The sequence below is a fragment of the Mesoplodon densirostris genome, chromosome 3 (assembly GCF_025265405.1).
Source record: "Mesoplodon densirostris isolate mMesDen1 chromosome 3, mMesDen1 primary haplotype, whole genome shotgun sequence".
Taxonomy (NCBI): domain Eukaryota; kingdom Metazoa; phylum Chordata; class Mammalia; order Artiodactyla; family Ziphiidae; genus Mesoplodon; species Mesoplodon densirostris.
The window spans coordinates 131,474,669-131,501,585 of NC_082663.1; the positions used below are offsets into that span (position 1 = coordinate 131,474,669).

Genomic DNA, 26,917 nt, shown 5'->3' on the forward strand with positions numbered 1-26,917 from the left:
GCTTGTGAATCCCAGCCTCATCCTGATCCCTTTCTCTGTGGAGCTCTGTGGTCTGAGCCAAGGGGAGGAGAGTCAGGTAAGATAGAGATGACAGAAAGTGAGATCTGAACTGTCTGCTCCTCTCTCCTCCTGGAGCTGAGCAACTCAAGGGCTTATACTTAGAATAACCTTTGAAATCACCCAGTCTAAGCTCCCATTGGATGCAAGATCCCATCTACTGCACCACTGTCAAACGGCCACTCCATTTTACTTGAACAGTCCCAGGGTCAGGGAAAGCACTGATACAATTCTCCATGATATACACTTTAATTTTATACCCTTGTGCTTCTCTCTCTGCAGGACAGACTCCTAGAAGTGGGGTTCCTGGGTCAAGGGATGCACACCTTCTGCATTTTGGTGACTACACGGGTTGGGCTGATTTGAATCAGCATGTCGGCGTCACGGGGAGACACAACGAAGGAAGGACTTCCTAACTGTGAATGATGTTCCACAACTGATGAGACTACCTGGGCTGGGGTAAGTGTTCAAGAAGCGACCAGACAATCAGGATGCTGTAGAAGGGATTACAGCCCTGGTGATGAGACCAGTGCAGCTGATATGATACCTAAGGTCTCTCTGAAATTCAGCCCTGTGGGACAAGGTGGAGAAGCACTCGGAACCTCTCCAGTGTGGTGAATCCCATAGTGATAGCTCGTTTGTCCCTGACCCTTTTCAACAATAGAAGGTATTTCCCAGGCGAGTCTCAGAGAGCACCAAAGGCTATGAAGGCCCTGCTCTCCCAAAGCACCCTGCCCCGTGTTCTTGAGTCTCTGTGGGTGCTTCCCACTAGGATTTTGGCATCCTCTGTAGTCGCTGCATCTCCAGTTTGGAGCATCGGGGTACTGCTGTAACTGACTACCGGTGGTCTCAGGATATAGACAAGCTTTTCCCAATGGGAAAAGAGGTCTTTTTGTGCATCGGAAGAGGGGCACAGCTGCAGATAGAAAGTACGGCCGGTAGCAAGATTCAGGCACAGCTGCTGTTTCTCACGGTTGTGGATGGAGATCTTGACAAACTTCAAGGGAAGCAGCCTGGTGAGCTCTAGGGTCTTCAGGGGCTTGCAACCTCTCCCCTTGGTGATCCCGGCGCATCTGACATGCTCGTCACAGACTTTCGTTGTTTGGGCCAGCAGCATGACGTCAGGTAGTGGGAAGAGGGGGCTGGTGGATGCGACGCCCACAGTCACCCTTCGGACGCGGTTGTCTAGGTCAATCAGTTCTCCTTCCTTGCTGACCTGGATAAAGTCGCTCTCAAACATGGGAGCGTACTTGAAAATGTCATACTCTCCTCCCTCGTACAGTTGTCGTTGCAGGACCCCCATGGAGGTCCTCAACACCCCCACTGAACAGTAGCTATTGGCCATGTAATGAGGTGAACTCCCACTGCTCATGGCTCTCTTCGTTCAAGACAGAGCCACCAGCCACAAATTGAGTCTCGGAGAGAGAGAGGGAACGAAAGCAACTCGTCACCTCCCTGCAGGACTCTGCCAGAGTCTCTTGGCCCGACCATATTTATACCGCAAGTCCTTTGTGACCCGTCACCATCACATCGCACACCCCTTGGTTGAGCCTCCAAGTCCCCACCCCCTTGGGGCAGGCTCACCAGCCTCCCCCTAAACCAACCACCATGTCCATAGGGAACAGGCTGACCCTGCCAGGGTATAGGTGTGGGTAGGCTGGATAGTCTTTGTAATCAAAAGGTTGAGAAAACCCTCCTGCTTTTGTAAATATCTGGGTGGTTTCCAGTCTTGTTGTTGTTACAAATCTCCCTGCAGGGATCATCTTCGTGCTTCTGCTGAATGATGTCCTGGGGATAAAATCCTGGAAGTGGACTGTGTCCTTGCTAAGGGCAGGCATCCTATGGGAATTGCTGTTCTCTGTGCCCCCAGCGTATATAACACAGTGCTGGCAGGAACTTAGAAAGAGTGCTACCTGTCAGAGTCCCATTGGTACTGTCATTTCCAGGATATGGAGAATTTTCTCACCCATTTTCTCTTTTCAAGGAGGCTAACTTTTGTTTATATTTACATTTATATTTATATTTTTTACAGTTTTAGAAACTTTTTATTGTGAAATATAACACACATTCATGAAAGTGCAGAAACCATAAATATAGCTTAATGAGTAACAAGAAAGTGAACACCCTTGTAGCTGCCACCCAGAGCAAGAAATAGAACCCTGCCAGCCCCTCTTCTGCATGCTCCCTCCCCACAAAGGGAACCCAAACTTGGTTTGTATTTTTTTTCTTTTCCTTCTTCTTTTTTATTGATGTATAGTTGATTTACAATGTTGTGTTAATTTGTGTTGTGTTAATTTCTTCTGTTAATTTCTGATTCAGTTTTTTGTATACATACATTCTTTTTCATATTCTTTTCCATTATGGTTTATCACAGGATACTGAATATAGTTCTCTGTGCTCTACAGTAGGACCGTGCTGTTTATCCATCCTGTAGTTTGTATCTGCTAATCCCAAACTCCCAATCCTTCCCTCCTTGACCCCTGCTTTTTTTTTTTTTTTTTTTTTTTTTTGCGGTACGTGGGCCTCTCACTGTTGTGGCCTCTCTCGTTGCGGAGCACAGGCTCCGGAGCCATGGCTCACGGGCCCAGCCACTCCGTGGCATGTGGGGTCCTCCCGGACCGGGGCACGAACCCGTGTCCCCTGTGTCGGCAGGCGGACTCCCAACCACTGCGCCACCAGGGAAGCCCGAAGCTGAGCTCTTGAACTGGAGTGACCCTTCCGAGAGGGTCTGTGTTGGGCTACGATGGCCTGACCTTCACACTCCACGTCAATCATTTCTTGCCGTGCACCTCGGGTGAGGAACCCAGGCAATTTCCAAACTCACTGCCAGCTGAAGGCTTTCTGTGGGATGCACCCCCAGCAGCTGGGGCCACAAGTCCTTCGTTGAAGAAATGCACCCCACGTGGATATTTCAAATGGAACGGTGTCTTTCAAAACATACTCTCCAATCTCCTCATTATATAGATCCTGTGGCCAAAAATAGGAAGTCACATAAAGTCCCATATTAACAACCCCCCCAGCCAAATACTTCTTTTCACAGAAACCACAGTACCCTCCACAAAGTGCACATTTGATCAGGCCACTCCCCTATTGAAAACATATCATGGCTTTGCATCCCTCCAAGGTCAGAAATCAAAATCCTTTAAATGGACCTCAAAGCCTTGCATGGCGTGGCCCCTGCTGTGTTCCCCAGCATCACATCACGCTTGCTGTGCCAGCCACGACACTGCCTTCAATATGCCTCCCACCATAGCACGTCTTCAACAATCCTGTGAAGGACCTTATTTTGCTGTAGGGAAAAAAAACCCTTTCTAGTATGTATGTGTGTTGCCAGACTTGAAGTTTGGGACATTGGTCAGTCTGTAATCAACCATCCATTGCCTCATTGCACTTGCAGCTGCAGAATTGCTACCATGGTGATGAATATTGCTGTCCAAAATATTGGCCTTGATCTGATAGGGTGTACTGACTTGCTACCCAAATTGATGTCTCCCTCCAGAGGAAGATGCCTGTTGCTTTGAAATACGTAGGTATCTGTGCACGTGTCTCTTGATGAACTGTCAAGATAGAAAAGGAAATCCAGAGAAAGTGCCAGGCAGGGCACGTTGCGGTGGGCAAGTCCCCACCTCCACTTTACTACTGCACTGGAGGTGTAAACTGTGTCAACTGTGGGTCTGCTCAGCGAACGCCCTGCATAGTGGACTAACTAGGTTCACGTTAAAGAAGTCCTTTGGGGTGAGGGAGTGAGAATGCCTAATACACGCTAAGAAAGACAAAAGGTAAAGCCAAGGGTACAGAATCCTAAGATGAAGCTGTTTTAAGTAGGCTGATTCAGCCTCTGGCATAGTGAAAATCTGGGGCTCTGAGTCAAAGGCTTGGGAAAGAGTTCCCCTTTATCTCCCTCCTCTACCCCGTAACTCCTCACATTTCCGGAAGGCTTCCCCCAAATCCCTCTCAGGTCTTAGAGAACATGGCTCTTTCTCTCCTCTTACCAAGACCCAGTGCTTCAAGAGTGAACTCCAAGGACACACTGATCCCCGCAATCTATTGGTCTTTGTGTATCGGAAATCACAAGATGGGATTTTCCAGCCACCCACCAGAGCAACTGAGAAGGGCTTCCTCTCATCCTCCCAAGCTACCACTCCTCCCAGAATCCGTATCTTATTTCTCACCTCCTCCACCTCTACCACTTAATTTGCTCTGCAGAGAAAGTCCCTAAGTTTTACTGGAAACCCAACTTCCATCCTAGTAGACCCTGTTGTCACAGAAGGGAATGAGCAGAGAATTGCAAGGCTAGCAGATGACTCCCCGGTTCATACAAAGACACATGGGGCTTCCCTGGTGGCGCAGTGGTTGGGAGTCCACCTGCCGATGGAGGGGACACGGGTTCGTGTCCCTGTCCGGGAAGATCCTACATGCCGTGGAGCCGCTGGGCCCGTGAGCCATGGCCGCTGAGCCTGTGCGTCCGGAGCCTGTGCTCTGCAATGGGAGAGGCCACAGCAGCGAGAGGCCCGCATACCGCAAAAAAAGAAACCCCAAAAACAAAAAACACACATGGTTCTCAGAGGCATTCTTCTCAAATCCAACGGTGGTTAACTGTCATCAACAGTTACTCTAATCCAACTGTTATCAACTGTTGTTAACAATTGAATGATTTTCATGGACTCATGAAATTTATTTACAACTTTTTTTTAAATTGGAAAGACTTTTTTATGATGGGCATTTAAGAATGCATAATCTCAGTATGAAATGAGATTTCATAATCTCATTTATGATTTTTTTTATTTTTAGAATCGCTTTCCACATGCATACATAATTTGCATAGTTCATCAGTACAGAGCATTTTGGATTATTCTGTTATTCCTTAACAATACCTCTAAACCTTTCTTGTGTTCCTGGATAGTGAGTATTTATGTCCCTTAGTTTCTTTATCTTACAGTTCTTGAAAGATCTCTTTCAGACTTTGTCATCCATCTCTTGTGCATATATTGAAAGGAAAACAACAGTGAAACAAATTGGTTGAGATATTTCTAAGGCAGTGACTGCCACTTGGCTGACAGCAGTATAAAAATCATCCTGATGTCAGAGATGTTAAAATAAAATGGAAACGATAATACATTCCCATGGACATACCGCTTTGCATAAGAGCTTTTCCTCCCAGACCATCCCTCCCTTCTTTTTACCCTACAGAAATCCAGTATTGTGAATTTTGTGTTTATCATGTCCTTGTTTTTTTCTCCCCTTTTAGCAAATGTGTGCTAAACATGGAAGCCAACCGGGGCTTTGTCTGCCTCTCAGTGGTCATGTGTGAGCCTTGTTTCTGAACCAGGAATGACTCTGAAGCTCCTAAAGAAGGAGAGGATCTTACTGGATGTCTTACGTAGAGTCCCTGAACTGGTGGCGGACTGGCTGTTCCTCAGTTTGCGAGCTGTCCTCCCGTCCTTTGTCAACTTTGGAGTTTCCATGGCCAGATGAGGACCAGTGGGAGGATGATTTCTGGGTCTTGTCCCCTCCTGTCCTGTGGTGACCTTCACGTGTCCTGCGGTGATGGGAACTTTTCCTCGATGAAGACGTGTCCTTCTTTTCTTTTTTTCTCTCCAGGCTTCATCCCTGGGGTGGAAGCCCTTCTGGCTTCCATCCCGTTCAGACATGTAGCCTTCAGTCTGCAAGGTGGAGACCACGGGGTCTGCGACCTTCCGTTCAGCTCTTCCAGCAGCAGGCTTGCTGGTTGTGACTGCAACTGGCAACACCATGCTCATGCTGCTCTCTGGACCATCTGCCACCGTCGAGGATGTGCTGGCACCATCCGCCAAGACCAGGTTCGTGTCCTGCAAGGATAAGCTGGCAGCACCTGTAATGTCCTCGCCGGATCCGCTTTCTCCTGGATCCTTGATGGTGGCTCCCGCCAGACCGGTGGTCATCCCTGCCGCTGATCCTTCGGCGCTTTTCACGGCTGCAGTTGATCCATGGGGGGCACCTGCAATGGCCTCGCCGGATCCACTTTCTCCTGGATCCTTGATAATGGCTCCCGCCAGGCCCATGGTCATTCCTGCCGCTGAATACTTCGGTGCTTTTCACGGCTGCACTTGATCTATGGGGGCACCTGCAGTGGCCTCGCCGGATCCGCTTTCTCCTGGATCCTTGATGGTGGCTCCCGCCAGGCCCACGGTCATCCCTCCTGCTGATCCTTCGGCGCTTTTTGTGGGTCCAGTCACGTCACGAAGCTTGTGAATCCCAGCCTCATCCTGATCCCTTTCTCTGTGGAGCTCTGTGGTCTGAGCCAAGGGGAGGAGAATCAGGTAAGATAGAGATGACAGAAAGTGAGATCTGAACTGTCTGCTCCTCTCTCCTCCTGGAGCTGAGCAACTCAAGGGCTTATACTTAGAATAACCTTTGAAATCACCCAGTCTAAGCTCCCATTGGATGCAAGATCCCATCTACTGCACCACTGTCAAACGGCCACTCCATTTTACTTGAACAGTCCCAGGGTCAGGGAAAGCACTGATACAATTCTCCATGATATACACTTTAATTTTATACCCTTGTGCTTCTCTCTCTGCAGGACAGACTCCTAGAAGTGGGGTTCCTGGGTCAAGGGATGCACACCTTCTGCATTTTGGTGACTACACGGGTTGGGCTGATTTGAATCAGCATGTCGGCGTCACGGGGAGACACAACGAAGGAAGGACTTCCTAACTGTGAATGATGTTCCACAACTGATGAGACTACCTGGGCTGGGGTAAGTGTTCAAGAAGCGACCAGACAATCAGGATGCTGTAGAAGGGATTACAGCCCTGGTGATGAGACCAGTGCAGCTGATATGATACCTAAGGTCTCTCTGAAATTCAGCCCTGTGGGACAAGGTGGAGAAGCACTCGGAACCTCTCCAGTGTGGTGAATCCCATAGTGATAGCTCGTTTGTCCCTGACCCTTTTCAACAATAGAAGGTATTTCCCAGGCGAGTCTCAGAGAGCACCAAAGGCTATGAAGGCCCTGCTCTCCCAAAGCACCCTGCCCCGTGTTCTTGAGTCTCTGTGGGTGCTTCCCACTAGGATTTTGGCATCCTCTGTAGTCGCTGCATCTCCAGTTTGGAGCATCGGGGTACTGCTGTAACTGACTACCGGTGGTCTCAGGATATAGACAAGCTTTTCCCAATGGGAAAAGAGGTCTTTTTGTGCATCGGAAGAGGGGCACAGCTGCAGATAGAAAGTACGGCCGGTAGCAAGATTCAGGCACAGCTGCTGTTTCTCACGGTTGTGGATGGAGATCTTGACAAACTTCAAGGGAAGCAGCCTGGTGAGCTCTAGGGTCTTCAGGGGCTTGCAACCTCTCCCCTTGGTGATCCCGGCGCATCTGACATGCTCGTCACAGACTTTCGTTGTTTGGGCCAGCAGCATGACGTCAGGTAGTGGGAAGAGGGGGCTGGTGGATGCGACGCCCACAGTCACCCTTCGGACGCGGTTGTCTAGGTCAATCAGTTCTCCTTCCTTGCTGACCTGGATAAAGTCGCTCTCAAACATGGGAGCGTACTTGAAAATGTCATACTCTCCTCCCTCGTACAGTTGTCGTTGCAGGACCCCCATGGAGGTCCTCAACACCCCCACTGAACAGTAGCTATTGGCCATGTAATGAGGTGAACTCCCACTGCTCATGGCTCTCTTCGTTCAAGACAGAGCCACCAGCCACAAATTGAGTCTCGGAGAGAGAGAGGGAACGAAAGCAACTCGTCACCTCCCTGCAGGACTCTGCCAGAGTCTCTTGGCCCGACCATATTTATACCGCAAGTCCTTTGTGACCCGTCACCATCACATCGCACACCCCTTGGTTGAGCCTCCAAGTCCCCACCCCCTTGGGGCAGGCTCACCAGCCTCCCCCTAAACCAACCACCATGTCCATAGGGAACAGGCTGACCCTGCCAGGGTATAGGTGTGGGTAGGCTGGATAGTCTTTGTAATCAAAAGGTTGAGAAAACCCTCCTGCTTTTGTAAATATCTGGGTGGTTTCCAGTCTTGTTGTTGTTACAAATCTCCCTGCAGGGATCATCTTCGTGCTTCTGCTGAATGATGTCCTGGGGATAAAATCCTGGAAGTGGACTGTGTCCTTGCTAAGGGCAGGCATCCTATGGGAATTGCTGTTCTCTGTGCCCCCAGCGTATATAACACAGTGCTGGCAGGAACTTAGAAAGAGTGCTACCTGTCAGAGTCCCATTGGTACTGTCATTTCCAGGATATGGAGAATTTTCTCACCCATTTTCTCTTTTCAAGGAGGCTAACTTTTGTTTATATTTACATTTATATTTATATTTTTTACAGTTTTAGAAACTTTTTATTGTGAAATATAACACACATTCATGAAAGTGCAGAAACCATAAATATAGCTTAATGAGTAACAAGAAAGTGAACACCCTTGTAGCTGCCACCCAGAGCAAGAAATAGAACCCTGCCAGCCCCTCTTCTGCATGCTCCCTCCCCACAAAGGGAACCCAAACTTGGTTTGTATTTTTTTTCTTTTCCTTCTTCTTTTTTATTGATGTATAGTTGATTTACAATGTTGTGTTAATTTGTGTTGTGTTAATTTCTTCTGTTAATTTCTGATTCAGTTTTTTGTATACATACATTCTTTTTCATATTCTTTTCCATTATGGTTTATCACAGGATACTGAATATAGTTCTCTGTGCTCTACAGTAGGACCCTGCTGTTTATCCATCCTGTAGTTTGTATCTGCTAATCCCAAACTCCCAATCCTTCCCTCCTTGACCCCTGCTGTTTTTGTTTTTTTTTTTTTTGCGGTACGTGGGCCTCTCACTGTTGTGGCCTCTCTCGTTGCGGAGCACAGGCTCCGGAGCCATGGCTCACGGGCCCAGCCGCTCCGTGGCATGTGGGGTCCTCCCGGACCGGGGCACGAACCCGTGTCCCCTGTGTCGGCAGGCGGACTCCCAACCACTGCGCCACCAGGGAAGCCCGAAGCTGAGCTCTTGAACTGGAGTGACCCTTCCGAGAGGGTCTGTGTTGGGCTACGATGGCCTGACCTTCACACTCCACGTCAATCATTTCTTGCCGTGCACCTCGGGTGAGGAACCCAGGCAATTTCCAAACTCACTGCCAGCTGAAGGCTTTCTGTGGGATGCACCCCCAGCAGCTGGGGCCACAAGTCCTTCGTTGAAGAAATGCACCCCACGTGGATATTTCAAATGGAACGGTGTCTTTCAAAACATACTCTCCAATCTCCTCATTATATAGATCCTGTGGCCAAAAATAGGAAGTCACATAAAGTCCCATATTAACAACCCCCCCAGCCAAATACTTCTTTTCACAGAAACCACAGTACCCTCCACAAAGTGCACATTTGATCAGGCCACTCCCCTATTGAAAACATATCATGGCTTTGCATCCCTCCAAGGTCAGAAATCAAAATCCTTTAAATGGACCTCAAAGCCTTGCATGGCGTGGCCCCTGCTGTGTTCCCCAGCATCACATCACGCTTGCTGTGCCAGCCACGACACTGCCTTCAATATGCCTCCCACCATAGCACGTCTTCAACAATCCTGTGAAGGACCTTATTTTGCTGTAGGGAAAAAAAACCCTTTCTAGTATGTATGTGTGTTGCCAGACTTGAAGTTTGGGACATTGGTCAGTCTGTAATCAACCATCCATTGCCTCATTGCACTTGCAGCTGCAGAATTGCTACCATGGTGATGAATATTGCTGTCCAAAATATTGGCCTTGATCTGATAGGGTGTACTGACTTGCTACCCAAATTGATGTCTCCCTCCAGAGGAAGATGCCTGTTGCTTTGAAATACGTAGGTATCTGTGCACGTGTCTCTTGATGAACTGTCAAGATAGAAAAGGAAATCCAGAGAAAGTGCCAGGCAGGGCACGTTGCGGTGGGCAAGTCCCCACCTCCACTTTACTACTGCACTGGAGGTGTAAACTGTGTCAACTGTGGGTCTGCTCAGCGAACGCCCTGCATAGTGGACTAACTAGGTTCACGTTAAAGAAGTCCTTTGGGGTGAGGGAGTGAGAATGCCTAATACACGCTAAGAAAGACAAAAGGTAAAGCCAAGGGTACAGAATCCTAAGATGAAGCTGTTTTAAGTAGGCTGATTCAGCCTCTGGCATAGTGAAAATCTGGGGCTCTGAGTCAAAGGCTTGGGAAAGAGTTCCCCTTTATCTCCCTCCTCTACCCCGTAACTCCTCACATTTCCGGAAGGCTTCCCCCAAATCCCTCTCAGGTCTTAGAGAACATGGCTCTTTCTCTCCTCTTACCAAGACCCACTGCTTCAAGAGTGAACTCCAAGGACACATTGATCCCCGCAATCTATTGGTCTTTGTGTATCGGAAATCACAAGATGGGATTTTCCAGCCACCCACCAGAGCAACTGAGAAGGGCTTCCTCTCATCCTCCCAAGCTACCACTCCTCCCAGAATCTGTATCTTATTTCTCACCTCCTCCACCTCTACCACTTAATTTGCTCTGCAGAGAAAGTCCCTAAGTTTTACTGGAAACCCAACTTCCATCCTAGTAGACCCTGTTGTCACAGAAGGGAATGAGCAGAGAATTGCAAGGCTAGCAGTTGACTCCCCGGTTCATACAAAGACACATGGGGCTTCCCTGGTGGCGCAGTGGTTGGGAGTCCACGTGCCGATGCAGGGGACACGGGTTCGTGTCCCTGTCCGGGAAGATCCTACATGCTGTGGAGCCGCTGGGCCCGTGAGCCATGGCCGCTGAGCCTGTGCGTCCGGAGCCTGTGCTCCGCAATGGGAGAGGCCACAGCAGCGAGAGGCCCGCATACCGCAAAAAAAGAAACCCCAAAAACAAAAAACACACATGGTTCTCAGAGGCATTCTTCTCAAATCCAACGGTGGTTAACTGTTATCAACAGTTACTCTAATCCAACTGTTATCAACTGTTGTTAACAATTGAATGATTTTCATGGACTCATGAAATTTATTTACAACTTTTTTTTAAATTGGAAAGACTTTTTTATGATGGGCATTTAAGAATGCATAATCTCAGTATGAAATGAGATTTCATAATCTCATTTATGATTTTTTTTATTTTTAGAATCGCTTTCCACATGCATACATAATTTGCATAGTTCATCAGTACAGAGCATTTTGGATTATTCTGTTATTCCTTAACAATACCTCTAAACCTTTCTTGTGTTCCTGGATAGTGAGTATTTATGTCCCTTAGTTTCTTTATCTTATAGTTCTTGAAAGATCTCTTTCAGACTTTGTCATCCATCTCTTGTGCATATATTGAAAGGAAAACAACAGTGAAACAAATTGGTTGAGATATTTCTAAGGCAGTGACTGCCACTTGGCTGACAGCAGTATAAAAATCATCCTGATGTCAGAGATGTTAAAATAAAATGGAAACGATAATACATTCCCATGGACATACCCTTTGCATAATAGAAAAATTCCCACTCTGTTGAAGCTTTTCCTCCCAGACCATCCCTCCCTTCTTTTTACCCTACAGAAATCCAGTATTGTGAATTTTGTGTTTATCATGTCCTTGTTTTTTTCTCCCCTTTTAGCAAATGTGTGCTAAACATGGAAGCCAACCAGGGCTTTGTCTGCCTCTCAATGGTCATGTGTGAGCCTTGTTTCTGAACCAGGAATGACTCTGAAGCTCCTAAAGAAGGAGAGGATCTTACTGGATGTCTTACTTAGAGTCCCTGAACTGGTGGCGGACTGGCTGTTCCTCAGTTTGCGAGCTGTCCTCCCGTCCTTTGTCAACTTTGGAGTTTCCATGGCCAGATGAGGACCAGTGGGAGGATGATTTCTGGGTCTTGTCCCCTCCTGTCCTGTGGTGACCTTCACGTGTCCTGCGGTGATGGGAACTTTTCCTCGATGAAGACGTGTCCTTCTTTTCTTTTTTTCTCTCCAGGCTTCATCCCTGGGGTGGAAGCCCTTCTGGCTTCCATCCCGTTCAGACATGTAGCCTTCAGTCTGCAAGGTGGAGACCACGGGGTCTGCGACCTTCCGTTCAGCTCTTCCAGCAGCAGGCTTGCTGGTTGTGACTGCAACTGGCAACACCATGCTCATGCTGCTCTCTGGACCATCTGCCACCGTCGAGGATGTGCTGGCAACATCCGCCAAGACCAGGTTCGTGTCCTGCAACGATAAGCTGGCAGCACCTGTAATGTCCTCGCCGGATCCGCTTTCTCCTGGATCCTTGATGGTGGCTCCCGCCAGGCCCATGGTCAACCCTGCCGCTGATACTTCGGCACTTTTCACGGCTGCAGTTGATCCATGGGGGGCACCTGCAATGGCCTCACCAGATCCGCTTTCTCCTGGATCCTTGATGGTGGCTCCAGCCAGGCCAATGGCCATTCCTGCCGCTGATCCTTCGGCGCTTTCAACGGCTGCATTTAATCCATGGGGGGCACCTGCAGTGGCCTCACCGGATCCGCTTTCTCCTGGATCCTTGATAATGGCTTCCGCCAGGCCCATGGTCATTCCTGCCGCTGAATACTTCGGCACTTTTCACGGCTGCACTTGATCTATGGGGGCACCTGCAATGGCCTCGCCGGATCCGCTTTCTCCTGGATCCTTGATAATGGCTCCCCCCAGGCCCATGGTTAACCCTGCCGCTGATCCTTTGGCGCTTTTCACGGCTGCAGTTGATCCATGGGGGGCACCTGCAATGGCCTCGCCAGATCTGCTTTCTCCTGGATCCTTGATGGTGGCTCCAGCCAGGCCCATGGTCATTTCTGCTGCTGATACTTCGGCGCTTTTCACGGCTGCATTTGATCCATGCGGGAAACCTGCAATAGCCTCGCCGGATCTGCTTTCTCCTGGATCCTTGATAATGGCTCCCGCCAGGCCCCTGGTCATTCCTGCCGCTGATACTTCGTCGCTTTTCACGGCTGCAGTTGAACTATGTGGGCACCTGCAATGGCCTCGCCGGATCCGCTTTCTCCAGGATCCTTGATGGTGGCTCCTTGATGGTGGCTCCCGCCAGGCCCATGGTCAACCCTGCCGCTGATTCTTCGGCGCTTTTCACGGCTGCATTTGATCCATGGGGGAAACCTGCAATGGCCTCGCCAGATCCGCTTTCTCCTGGATCCTTGATGGTGGCTCCAGCCAGGCCCATGGCCATTCCTGCCGCTGATCCTTCGGCACTTTTCACGGCTGCATTTGATCCATGGGGGGCACCTGCAATGGCCTCGCCGGCTCCGCTTTCTCCTGGATCCTTGATAATGGCTCCCGCCAGGCCCATGGTCATTCCTGCCGCTGAATACTTCGGCACTTTTCACGGCTGCACTTGATCTATGGGGGCACCTGCAATGGCCTCGCCGGATCCGCTTTCTCCTGGATCCTTGATAATGGCTCCCGCCAGGCCCATGGACATCCCTGCCGCTGATCCTTCGGCGCTTTTCACGGCTGCAGTTGATCCATGGGGGGCACCTGCAATGGCCTCGCCGGATCCACTTCCTCCTGGATCCTTGATAATGGCTCCCGCCAGGCCCATGGTCATTCCTGCCGCTGAATACTTCGGTGCTTTTCACGGCTGCACTTGATCTATGGGGGCACCTGCAGTGGCCTCGCCGATTCCGCTTTCTCCTGGATCCTTGATGGTGGCTCCCGCCAGGCCCACGGTCATCCCTCCTGCTGATCCTTCGGCGCTTTTTGTGGGTCCAGTCACGTCACGAAGCTTGTGAATCCCAGCCTCATCCTGATCCCTTTCTCTGTGGAGCTCTGTGGTCTGAGCCAAGGGGAGGAGAATCAGGTAAGATAGAGATGACAGAAAGTGAGATCTGAACTGTCTGCTCCTCTGTCATCCTGGAGCTGAGCAACTCAAGGGCTTATACTTAGAATAACCTTTGAAATCACCCAGTCTAAGCTCCCATTGGATGCAAGATCCCATCTACTGCACGACTGTCAAACGGCCACTCCATTTTACTTGAACAGTCCCAGGGTCAGGGAAAGCACTGATACAATTCTCCATGATATACACTTTAATTTTATACCCTTGCGCTTCTCTCTCTGCAGGACAGACTCCTAGAAGTGGGGTTCCTGGGTCAAGGGATGCACACCTTCTGCATTTTGGTGACTACACGGGTTGGGCTGATTTGAATCAGCATGTCGGCGTCACGGGGAGACACAACGAAGGAAGGACTTCCTAACTGTGAATGATGTTCCACAACTGATGAGACTACCTGGGCTGGGGTAAGTGTTCAAGAAGCGACCAGACAATCAGGATGCTGTAGAAGGGATTACAGCCCTGGTGATGAGACCAGTGCAGCTGATATGATACCTAAGGTCTCTCTGAAATTCAGCCCTGTGGGACAAGGTGGAGAAGCACTCGGAACCTCTCCAGTGTGGTGAATCCCATAGTGATAGCTCGTTTGTCCCTGACCCTTTTCAACAATAGAAGGTATTTCCCAGGCGAGTCTCAGAGAGCACCAAAGGCTATGAAGGCCCTGCTCTCCCAAAGCACCCTGCCCCGTGTTCTTGAGTCTCTGTGGGTGCTTCCCACTAGGATTTTGGCATCCTCTGTAGTCGCTGCATCTCCAGTTTGGAGCATCGGGGTACTGCTGTAACTGACTACCGGTGGTCTCAGGATATAGACAAGCTTTTCCCAATGGGAAAAGAGGTCTTTTTGTGCATCGGAAGAGGGGCACAGCTGCAGATAGAAAGTACGGCCGGTAGCAAGATTCAGGCACAGCTGCTGTTTCTCACGGTTGTGGATGGAGATCTTGACAAACTTCAAGGGAAGCAGCCTGGTGAGCTCTAGGGTCTTCAGGGGCTTGCAACCTCTCCCCTTGGTGATCCCGGCGCATCTGACATGCTCGTCACAGACTTTCGTTGTTTGGGCCAGCAGCATGACGTCAGGTAGTGGGAAGAGGGGGCTGGTGGATGCGACGCCCACAGTCACCCTTCGGACGCGGTTGTCTAGGTCAATCAGTTCTCCTTCCTTGCTGACCTGGATAAAGTCGCTCTCAAACATGGGAGCGTACTTGAAAATGTCATACTCTCCTCCCTCGTACAGTTGTCGTTGCAGGACCCCCATGGAGGTCCTCAACACCCCCACTGAACAGTAGCTATTGGCCATGTAATGAGGTGAACTCCCACTGCTCATGGCTCTCTTCGTTCAAGACAGAGCCACCAGCCACAAATTGAGTCTCGGAGAGAGAGAGGGAACGAAAGCAACTCGTCACCTCCCTGCAGGACTCTGCCAGAGTCTCTTGGCCCGACCATATTTATACCGCAAGTCCTTTGTGACCCGTCACCATCACATCGCACACCCCTTGGTTGAGCCTCCAAGTCCCCACCCCCTTGGGGCAGGCTCACCAGCCTCCCCCTAAACCAACCACCATGTCCATAGGGAACAGGCTGACCCTGCCAGGGTATAGGTGTGGGTAGGCTGGATAGTCTTTGTAATCAAAAGGTTGAGAAAACCCTCCTGCTTTTGTAAATATCTGGGTGGTTTCCAGTCTTGTTGTTGTTACAAATCTCCCTGCAGGGATCATCTTCGTGCTTCTGCTGAATGATGTCCTGGGGATAAAATCCTGGAAGTGGACTGTGTCCTTGCTAAGGGCAGGCATCCTATGGGAATTGCTGTTCTCTGTGCCCCCAGCGTATATAACACAGTGCTGGCAGGAACTTAGAAAGAGTGCTACCTGTCAGAGTCCCATTGGTACTGTCATTTCCAGGATATGGAGAATTTTCTCACCCATTTTCTCTTTTCAAGGAGGCTAACTTTTGTTTATATTTACATTTATATTTATATTTTTTACAGTTTTAGAAACTTTTTATTGTGAAATATAACACACATTCATGAAAGTGCAGAAACCATAAATATAGCTTAATGAGTAACAAGAAAGTGAACACCCTTGTAGCTGCCACCCAGAGCAAGAAATAGAACCCTGCCAGCCCCTCTTCTGCATGCTCCCTCCCCACAAAGGGAACCCAAACTTGGTTTGTATTTTTTTTCTTTTCCTTCTTCTTTTTTATTGATGTATAGTTGATTTACAATGTTGTGTTAATTTGTGTTGTGTTAATTTCTTCTGTTAATTTCTGATTCAGTTTTTTGTATACATACATTCTTTTTCATATTCTTTTCCATTATGGTTTATCACAGGATACTGAATATAGTTCTCTGTGCTCTACAGTAGGACCGTGCTGTTTATCCATCCTGTAGTTTGTATCTGCTAATCCCAAACTCCCAATCCTTCCCTCCTTGACCCCTGCTGTTTTTGTTTTTTTTTTTTTTGCGGTACGTGGGCCTCTCACTGTTGTGGCCTCTCTCGTTGCGGAGCACAGGCTCCGGAGCCATGGCTCACGGGCCCAGCCGCTCCGTGGCATGTGGGGTCCTCCCGGACCGGGGCACGAACCCGTGTCCCCTGTGTCGGCAGGCGGACTCCCAACCACTGCGCCACCAGGGAAGCCCGAAGCTGAGCTCTTGAACTGGAGTGACCCTTCCGAGAGGGTCTGTGTTGGGCTACGATGGCCTGACCTTCACACTCCACGTCAATCATTTCTTGCCGTGCACCTCGGGTGAGGAACCCAGGCAATTTCCAAACTCACTGCCAGCTGAAGGCTTTCTGTGGGATGCACCCCCAGCAGCTGGGGCCACAAGTCCTTCGTTGAAGAAATGCACCCCACGTGGATATTTCAAATGGAACGGTGTCTTTCAAAACATACTCTCCAATCTCCTCATTATATAGATCCTGTGGCCAAAAATAGGAAGTCACATAAAGTCCCATATTAACAACCCCCCCAGCCAAATACTTCTTTTCACAGAAACCACAGTACCCTCCACAAAGTGCACATTTGATCAGGCCACTCCCCTATTGAAAACATATCATGGCTTTGCATCCCTCCAAGGTCAGAAATCAAAATCCTTTAAATGGACCTCAAAGCCTTGCATGGCGTGGCCCCTGCTGTGTTCCCCAGCATCACATCACGCTTGCTGTGCCAGCCACGACACTGCCTTCAATATGCCTCCCACCATAGCACGTCTTCAACAATCCTGTGAAGGACCTTATTTTGCTGTAGGGAAAAAAAACCCTTTCTAGTATGTATGTGTGTTGCCAGACTTGAAGTTTGGGACATTGGTCAGTCTGTAATCAACCATCCATTGCCTCATTGCACTTGCAGCTGCAGAATTGCTACCATGGTGATGAATATTGCTGTCCAAAATATTGGCCTTGATCTGATAGGGTGTACTGACTTGCTACCCAAATTGATGTCTCCCTCCAGAGGAAGATGCCTGTTGCTTTGAAATACGTAGGTATCTGTGCACGTGTCTCTTGATGAACTGTCAAGATAGAAAAGGAAATCCAGAGAAAGTGCCAGGCAGGGCACGTTGCGGTGGGCAAGTCCCCACCTCCACTTTACTACTGCACTGGAGGTGTAAACTGTGTCAACTGTGGGTCTGCTCAGCGAACGCCCTGCATAGTGGACTAACTAGGTTCACGTTAAAGAAGTCCTTTGGGGTGAGGGAGTGAGAATGCCTAATACACGCTAAGAAAGACAAAAGGTAAAGCCAAGGGTACAGAATCCTAAGATGAAGCTGTTTTAAGTAGGCTGATTCAGCCTCTGGCATAGTGAAAATCTGGGGCTCTGAGTCAAAGGCTTGGGAAAGAGTTCCCCTTTATCTCCCTCCTCTACCCCGTAACTCCTCACATTTCCGGAAGGCTTCCCCCAAATCCCTCTCAGGTCTTAGAGAACATGGCTCTTTCTCTCCTCTTACCAAGACCCAGTGCTTCAAGAGTGAACTCCAAGGACACATTGATCCCCGCAATCTATTGGTCTTTGTGTATCGGAAATCACAAGATGGGATTTTTCAGCCACCCACCAGAGCAACTGAGAAGGGCTTCCTCTCATCCTCCCAAGCTACCACTCCTCCCAGAATCCGTATCTTATTTCTCACCTCCTCCACCTCTACCACTTAATTTGCTCTGCAGAGAAAGTCCCTAAGTTTTACTGGAAACCCAACTTCCATCCTAGTAGACCCTGTTGTCACAGAAGGGAATGAGCAGAGAATTGCAAGGCTAGCAGATGACTCCCCGGTTCATACAAAGACACATGGGGCTTCCCTGGTGGCGCAGTGGTTGGGAGTCCACCTGCCGATGGAGGGGACACGGGTTCGTGTCCCTGTCCGGGAAGATCCTACATGCCGTGGAGCCGCTGGGCCCGTGAGCCATGGCCGCTGAGCCTGTGCGTCCGGAGCCTGTGCTCTGCAATGGGAGAGGCCACAGCAGCGAGAGGCCCGCATACCGCAAAAAAAGAAACCCCAAAAACAAAAAACACACATGGTTCTCAGAGGCATTCTTCTCAAATCCAACGGTGGTTAACTGTTATCAACAGTTACTCTAATCCAACTGTTATCAACTGTTGTTAACAATTGAATGATTTTCATGGACTCATGAAATTTATTTACAACTTTTTTTTAAATTGGAAAGACTTTTTTATGATGGACATTTAAAAATGCATAATCTCAGTATGAAATGAGATTTCCTAATCTCATTTATGATTTTTTTTTTATTTTTAGAATCGCTTTCCACATGCATACATAATTTGCATAGTTCATCAGTACAGAGCATTTTGGATTATTCTGTTATTCCTTAACAATATCTCTAAACCTTTCTTGTGTTCCTGGATAGTGAGTATTTATGTCCCTTAGTTTCTTTATCTTATAGTTCTTGAAAGATCTCTTTCAGACTTTGTCATCCATCTCTTGTGCATATATTGAAAGGAAAACAACAGTGAAACAAATTGGTTGAGATATTTCTAAGGCAGTGACTGCCACTTGGCTGACAGCAGTATAAAAATCATCCTGATGTCAGAGATGTTAAAATAAAATGGAAACGATAATACATTCCCATGGACATACGGCTTTGCATAAGAGCTTTTCCTCCCAGACCATCCCTCCCTTCTTTTTACCCTACAGAAATCCAGTATTGTGAATTTTGTGTTTATCATGTCCTTGTTTTTTTCTCCCCTTTTAGCAAATGTGTGCTAAACATGGAAGCCAACCGGGGCTTTGTCTGCCTCTCAATGGTCATGTGTGAGCCTTGTTTCTGAACCAGGAATGACTCTGAAGCTCCTAAAGAAGGAGAGGATCTTACTGGATGTCTTACTTAGAGTCCCTGAACTGGTGGCGGACTGGCTGTTCCTCAGTTTGCGAGCTGTCCTCCCGTCCTTTGTCAACTTTGGAGTTTCCATGGCCAGATGAGGACCAGTGGGAGGATGATTTCTGGGTCTTGTCCCCTCCTGACCTGTGGTGACCTTCACGTGTCCTGCGGTGATGGGAACTTTTCCTCGATGAAGACGTGTCCTTCTTTTCTTTTTTTCTCTCCAGGCTTCATCCCTGGGGTGGAAGCCCTTCTGGCTTCCATCCCGTTCAGACATGTAGCCTTCAGTCTGCAAGGTGGAGACCACGGGGTCTGCGACCTTCCCTTCAGCTCTTCCAGCAGCAGGCTTGCTGGTTGTGACTGCAACTGGCAACACCATGCTCATGCTGCTCTCTGGACCATCTCCCACCGTCGAGGATGTGCTGGCATCATCCGCCAAGACCAGGTTCATGTCCTGCAAGGATAAACTGGCAGCACCTGTAATGTCCTCGCCGGATCCGCTTTCTCCTGGATCCTTGATGGTGGCTCCCGCCAGGCCCATGGTCAACCCTGCCGCTGCTCCTTCGGCGCTTTCCACGGCTGCATTTAATCCATGGGGGGCACCTGCAGTGGCCTCACCGGATCCGCTTTCTCCTGGATCCTTGATGGTGGCTCCAGCCAGGCCAATGGCCATTCCTGCCGCTGATCCTTCGGCGCTTTCCACGGCTGCATTTAATCCATGGGGGGCACCTGCAGTGGCCTCACCGGATCCGCTTTCTCCTGGATCCTTGATAATGGCTTCCGCCAGGCCCATGGTCATTCCTGCCGCTGAATACTTCGGCACTTTTCACGGCTGCACTTGATCTATGGGGGCACCTGCAGTGGCCTCGCTGGATCCGCTTTCTCCTGGATCCTTGATAATGGCTCCCCCCAGGCCCATGGTTAACCCTGCCGCTGATCCTTTGGCGCTTTTCACGGCTGCAGTTGATCCATGGGGGGCACCTGCAATGGCCTCGCCGGATCCGCTTTCTCCTGGATCCTTGATGGTGGCTCCAGCCAGGCCCATGGTCATTTCTGCCGCTGATACTTCGGCGCTTTTCACGGCTGCATTTGATCCATGAGGGAAACCTGCAATAGCCTCGCCAGATCTGCTTTCTCCTGGATCCTTGATAATGGCTCCCGCCAGGCCCATGGTCATTCCTGCCGCTGATACTTCGGCGCTTTTCACGGCTGCACTTGAACTATGTGGGCACCTGCAATGGCCTCGCCGGATCCGCTTTCTCCAGGATCCTTGATGGTGGCTCCTTGATGGTGGCTCCCGCCAGGCCCATGGTCAACCCTGCCGCTGATCCTTCGGTGCTTTTCACGGCTGCAGTTGATCCATGTGGGGCACCTGCAATGGCCTCTCCGGATCCACTTTCTCCTGGATCCTTGATGGTGGCTCCCGCCAGACCGGTGGTCATCCCTGCCGCTGATCCTTCGGCGCTTTTCACGGCTGCAGTTGATCCATGGGGGGCACCTGCAATACCTCGCCAGATCCACTTTCTCCTGGATCCTTGATGGTGGCTCCAGCCAGGCCCATGGCCATTCCTGCCGCTGATCCTTCTGCACTTTTCACGGCTGCACTTGATCTATGGGGGCACCTGCAATGGCCTCGCCGAATCCGCTTTCTCCTGGATCCTTGATAATGGCTCCCCCCAGGCCCATGGTTAACCCTGCCGCTGATCCTTTGGCGCTTTTCACGGCTGCAGTTGATCCATGGGGGGCACCTGCAATGGCCTTGCCAGATCCGCTTTCTCCTGGATCCTTGATGGTGGCTCCAGCCAGGCCCATGGTCATTTCTGCCGCTGATACTTCGGCGCTTTTCACGGCTGCATTTGATCCATGCGGGAAACCTGCAATAGCCTCGCCGGATCTGCTTTCTCCTGGATCGTTGATAATGGCTCCTGCCAGGCCCATGGTCATTCCTGCCGCTGATACTTCGTCGCTTTTCACGGCTGCACTTGAACTATGTGGGCACCTGCAATGGCCTCGCCGGATCCGCTTTCTCCAGGATCCTTGATGGTGGCTCCTTGATGGTGGCTCCCGCCAGGCCCATGGTCAACCCTGCCGCTGATCCTTCGGTGCTTTTCACGGCTGCAGTTGATCCATGGGGGGCACCTGCAATGGCCTCTCCGGATCCACTTTCTCCTGGATCCTTGATGGTGGCTCCCGCCAGACCGGTGGTCATCCCTGCCGCTGATCCTTCGGCGCTTTTCACGGCTGCAGTTGATCCTTGGGGGGCACCTGCAATGGCCTCGCCGGCTCCGCTTTCTCCTGGATCCTTGATAATGGCTCCCTCCAGGCCCATGGTTATTCCTGCCGCTGAATACTTCGGCGCTTTTCACGGCTGCACTTGATCTATGGGGGCACCTGCAATGGCCTCGCCGGATCCGATTTCTCCTGGATCCTTGATGGTGGCTCCCGCCAGGCCCACGGTCATCCCTCCTGCTGATCCTTCGGCGCTTTTTGTGGGTCCAGTCACGTCACGAAGCTTGTGAATCCCAGCCTCATCCTGATCCCTTTCTCTGTGGAGCTCTGTGGTCTGAGCCAAGGGGAGGAGAATCAGGTAAGATAGAGATGACAGAAAGTGAGATCTGAACTGTCTGCTCCTCTCTCCTCCTGGAGCTGAGCAACTCAAGGGCTTATACTTAGAATAACCTTTGAAATCACCCAGTCTAAGCTCCCATTGGATGCAAGATCCCATCTACTGCACCACTGTCAAACGGCCACTCCATTTTACTTGAACAGTCCCAGGGTCAGGGAAAGCACTGATACAATTCTCCATGATATACACTTTAATTTTATACCCTTGTGCTTCTCTCTCTGCAGGACAGACTCCTAGAAGTGGGGTTCCTGGGTCAAGGGATGCACACCTTCTGCATTTTGGTGACTACACGGGTTGGGCTGATTTGAATCAGCATGTCGGCGTCACGGGGAGACACAACGAAGGAAGGACTTCCTAACTGTGAATGATGTTCCACAACTGATGAGACTACCTGGGCTGGGGTAAGTGTTCAAGAAGCGACCAGACAATCAGGATGCTGTAGAAGGGATTACAGCCCTGGTGATGAGACCAGTGCAGCTGATATGATACCTAAGGTCTCTCTGAAATTCAGCCCTGTGGGACAAGGTGGAGAAGCACTCGGAACCTCTCCAGTGTGGTGAATCCCATAGTGATAGCTCGTTTGTCCCTGACCCTTTTCAACAATAGAAGGTATTTCCCAGGCGAGTCTCAGAGAGCACCAAAGGCTATGAAGGCCCTGCTCTCCCAAAGCACCCTGCCCCGGGTTCTTGAGTCTCTGTGGGTGCTTCCCACTAGGATTTTGGCATCCTCTGTAGTCGCTGCATCTCCAGTTTGGAGCATCGGGGTACTGCTGTAACTGACTACCGGTGGTCTCAGGATATAGACAAGCTTTTCCCAATGGGAAAAGAGGTCTTTTTGTGCATCGGAAGAGGGGCACAGCTGCAGATAGAAAGTACGGCCGGTAGCAAGATTCAGGCACAGCTGCTGTTTCTCACGGTTGTGGATGGAGATCTTGACAAACTTCAAGGGAAGCAGCCTGGTGAGCTCTAGGGTCTTCACGGGCTTGCAACCTCTCCCCTTGGTGATCCCGGCGCATCTGACATGCTCGTCACAGACTTTCGTTGTTTGGGCCAGCAGCATGACGTCAGGTAGTGGGAAGAGGGGGCTGGTGGATGCGACGCCCACAGTCACCCTTCGGACGCGGTTGTCTAGGTCAATCAGTTCTCCTTCCTTGCTGACCTGGATAAAGTCGCTCTCAAACATGGGAGCGTACTTGAAAATGTCATACTCTCCTCCCTCGTACAGTTGTCGTTGCAGGACCCCTATGGAGGTCCTCAACACCCCCACTGAACAGTAGCTATTGGCCATGTAATGAGGTGAACTCCCACTGCTCATGGCTCTCTTCGTTCAAGACAGAGCCACCAGCCACAAATTGAGTCTCGGAGAGAGAGAGGGAACGAAAGCAACTCGTCACCTCCCTGCAGGACTCTGCCAGAGTCTCTTGGCCCGACCATATTTATACCGCAAGTCCTTTGTGACCCGTCACCATCACATCGCACACCCCTTGGTTGAGCCTCCAAGTCCGCACCCCCTTGGGGCAGGCTCACCAGCCTCCCCCTAAACCAACCACCATGTCCATAGGGAACAGGCTGACCCTGCCAGGGTATAGGTGTGGGTAGGCTGGATAGTCTTTGTAATCAAAAGGTTGAGAAAACCCTCCTGCTTTTGTAAATATCTGGGTGGTTTCCAGTCCTGTTGTTGTTACAAATCTCCCTGCAGGGATCATCTTCGTGCTTCTGCTGAATGATGTCCTGGGGATAAAATCCTGGAAGTGGACTGTGTCCTTGCTAAGGGCAGGCATCCTATGGGAATTGCTGTTCTCTGTGCCCCCAGCGTATATAACACAGTGCTGGCAGGAACTTAGAAAGAGTGCTACCTGTCAGAGTCCCATTGGTACTGTCATTTCCAGGATATGGAGAATTTTCTCACCCATTTTCTCTTTTCAAGGAGGCTAACTTTTGTTTATATTTACATTTATATTTATATTTTTTACAGTTTTAGAAACTTTTTATTGTGAAATATAACACACATTCATGAAAGTGCAGAAACCATAAATATAGCTTAATGAGTAACAAGAAAGTGAACACCCTTGTAGCTGCCACCCAGAGCAAGAAATAGAACCCTGCCAGCCCCTCTTCTGCATGCTCCCTCCCCACAAAGGGAACCCAAACTTGGTTTGTATTTTTTTTCTTTTCCTTCTTCTTTTTTATTGATGTATAGTTGATTTACAATGTTGTGTTAATTTGTGTTGTGTTAATTTCTTCTGTTAATTTCTGATTCAGTTTTTTGTATACATACATTCTTTTTCATATTCTTTTCCATTATGGTTTATCACAGGATACTGAATATAGTTCTCTGTGCTCTACAGTAGGACCGTGCTGTTTATCCATCCTGTAGTTTGTATCTGCTAATCCCAAACTCCCAATCCTTCCCTCCTTGACCCCTGCTTTTTTTTTTTTTTTTTTTTTTTTTTGGCGGTACGTGGGCCTCTCACTGTTGTGGCCTCTCTCGTTGCGGAGCACAGGCTCCGGAGCCATGGCTCACGGGCCCAGCCGCTCCGTGGCATGTGGGGTCCTCCCGGACCGGGGCACGAACCCGTGTCCCCTGTGTCGGCAGGCGGACTCCCAACCACTGCGCCACCAGGGAAGCCCGAAGCTGAGCTCTTGAACTGGAGTGACCCTTCCGAGAGGGTCTGTGTTGGGCTACGATGGCCTGACCTTCACACTCCACGTCAATCATTTCTTGCCGTGCACCTCGGGTGAGGAACCCAGGCAATTTCCAAACTCACTGCCAGCTGAAGGCTTTCTGTGGGATGCACCCCCAGCAGCTGGGGCCACAAGTCCTTCGTTGAAGAAATGCACCCCACGTGGATATTTCAAATGGAACGGTGTCTTTCAAAACATACTCTCCAATCTCCTCATTATATAGATCCTGTGGCCAAAAATAGGAAGTCACATAAAGTCCCATATTAACAACCCCCCCAGCCAAATACTTCTTTTCACAGAAACCACAGTACCCTCCACAAAGTGCACATTTGATCAGGCCACTCCCCTATTGAAAACATATCATGGCTTTGCATCCCTCCAAGGTCAGAAATCAAAATCCTTTAAATGGACCTCAAAGCCTTGCATGCCGTGGCCCCTGCTGTGTTCCCCAGCATCACATCACGCTTGCTGTGCCAGCCACGACACTGCCTTCAATATGCCTCCCACCATAGCACGTCTTCAACAATCCTGTGAAGGACCTTATTTTGCTGTAGGGAAAAAAAACCCTTTCTAGTATGTATGTGTGTTGCCAGACTTGAAGTTTGGGACATTGGTCAGTCTGTAATCAACCATCCATTGCCTCATTGCACTTGCAGCTGCAGAATTGCTACCATGGTGATGAATATTGCTGTCCAAAATATTGGCCTTGATCTGATAGGGTGTACTGACTTGCTACCCAAATTGATGTCTCCCTCCAGAGGAAGATGCCTGTTGCTTTGAAATACGTAGGTATCTGTGCACGTGTCTCTTGATGAACTGTCAAGATAGAAAAGGAAATCCAGAGAAAGTGCCAGGCAGGGCACGTTGCAGTGGGCAAGTCCCCACCTCCACTTTACTACTGCACTGGAGGTGTAAACTGTGTCAACTGTGGGTCTGCTCAGCGAACGCCCTGCATAGTGGACTAACTAGGTTCACGTTAAAGAAGTCCTTTGGGGTGAGGGAGTGAGAATGCCTAATACACGCTAAGAAAGACAAAAGGTAAAGCCAAGGGTACAGAATCCTAAGATGAAGCTGTTTTAAGTAGGCTGATTCAGCCTCTGGCATAGTGAAAATCTGGGGCTCTGAGTCAAAGGCTTGGGAAAGAGTTCCCCTTTATCTCCCTCCTCTACCCCGTAACTCCTCACATTTCCGGAAGGCTTCCCCCAAATCCCTCTCAGGTCTTAGAGAACATGGCTCTTTCTCTCCTCTTACCAAGACCCAGTGCTTCAAGAGTGAACTCCAAGGACACATTGATCCCCGCAATCTATTGGTCTTTGTGTATCGGAAATCACAAGATGGGATTTTCCAGCCACCCACCAGAGCAACTGAGAAGGGCTTCCTCTCATCCTCCCAAGCTACCACTCCTCCCAGAATCCGTATCTTATTTCTCACCTCCTCCACCTCTACCACTTAATTTGCTCTGCAGAGAAAGTCCCTAAGTTTTACTGGAAACCCAACTTCCATCCTAGTAGACCCTGTTGTCACAGAAGGGAATGAGCAGAGAATTGCAAGGCTAGCAGATGACTCCCCGGTTCATACAAAGACACATGGGGCTTCCCTGGTGGCGCAGTGGTTGGGAGTCCACCTGCCGATGGAGGGGACACGGGTTCGTGTCCCTGTCCGGGAAGATCCTACATGCCGTGGAGCCGCTGGGCCCGTGAGCCATGGCCGCTGAGCCTGTGCGTCCGGAGCCTGTGCTCTGCAATGGGAGAGGCCACAGCAGCGAGAGGCCCGCATACCGCAAAAAAAGAAACCCCCAAAACAAAAAACACACATGGTTCTCAGAGGCATTCTTCTCAAATCCAACGGTGGTTAACTGTTATCAACAGTTACTCTAATCCAACTGTTATCAACTGTTGTTAACAATTGAATGATTTTCATGGACTCATGAAATTTATTTACAACTTTTTTTTAAATTGGAAAGACTTTTTTATGATGGGCATTTAAGAATGCATAATCTCAGTATGAAATGAGATTTCATAATCTCATTTATGATTTTTTTTATTTTTAGAATCGCTTTCCACATGCATACATAATTTGCATAGTTCATCAGTACAGAGCATTTTGGATTATTCTGTTATTCCTTAACAATACCTCTAAACCTTTCTTGTGTTCCTGGATAGTGAGTATTTATGTCCCTTAGTTTCTTTATCTTATAGTTCTTGAAAGATCTCTTTCAGACTTTGTCATCCATCTCTTGTGCATATATTGAAAGGAAAACAACAGTGAAACAAATTGGTTGAGATATTTCTAAGGCAGTGACTGCCACTTGGCTGACAGCAGTATAAAAATCATCCTGATGTCAGAGATGTTAAAATAAAATGGAAACGATAATACATTCCCATGGACATACCCTTTGCATAATAGAAAAATTCCCACTCTGTTGAAGCTTTTCCTCCCAGACCATCCCTCCCT

The 26,917-nt window shown here is 49.4% G+C and overlaps 2 protein-coding genes and 1 pseudogene across 2 annotated transcripts; all 3 read right to left on the bottom strand.

Moving 5' to 3' along the window:
- Positions 1 to 889: 889 nt before the first annotated feature.
- On the bottom strand, positions 890 to 1,405 carry LOC132485542 (Golgi-associated RAB2B interactor protein 3-like; the record flags this gene model as incomplete). Its single annotated transcript, XM_060092075.1, has 1 exon — positions 890 to 1,405. A coding segment is annotated over one exon (516 nt), but the record flags the coding sequence as incomplete, so codon positions are not given.
- A 3,964-nt stretch (positions 1,406 to 5,369) lies between these two features.
- Positions 5,370 to 7,709, bottom strand: LOC132486891 (Golgi-associated RAB2 interactor protein 3-like; annotated as a pseudogene).
- A 6,904-nt stretch (positions 7,710 to 14,613) lies between these two features.
- Positions 14,614 to 15,129, bottom strand: LOC132485902 (Golgi-associated RAB2B interactor protein 3-like; the record flags this gene model as incomplete). The annotated part of the gene is made up of 1 exon (XM_060092508.1): positions 14,614 to 15,129. A coding segment is annotated over one exon (516 nt), but the record flags the coding sequence as incomplete, so codon positions are not given.
- Between the last annotated feature and the right edge of the window lie 11,788 nt (positions 15,130 to 26,917).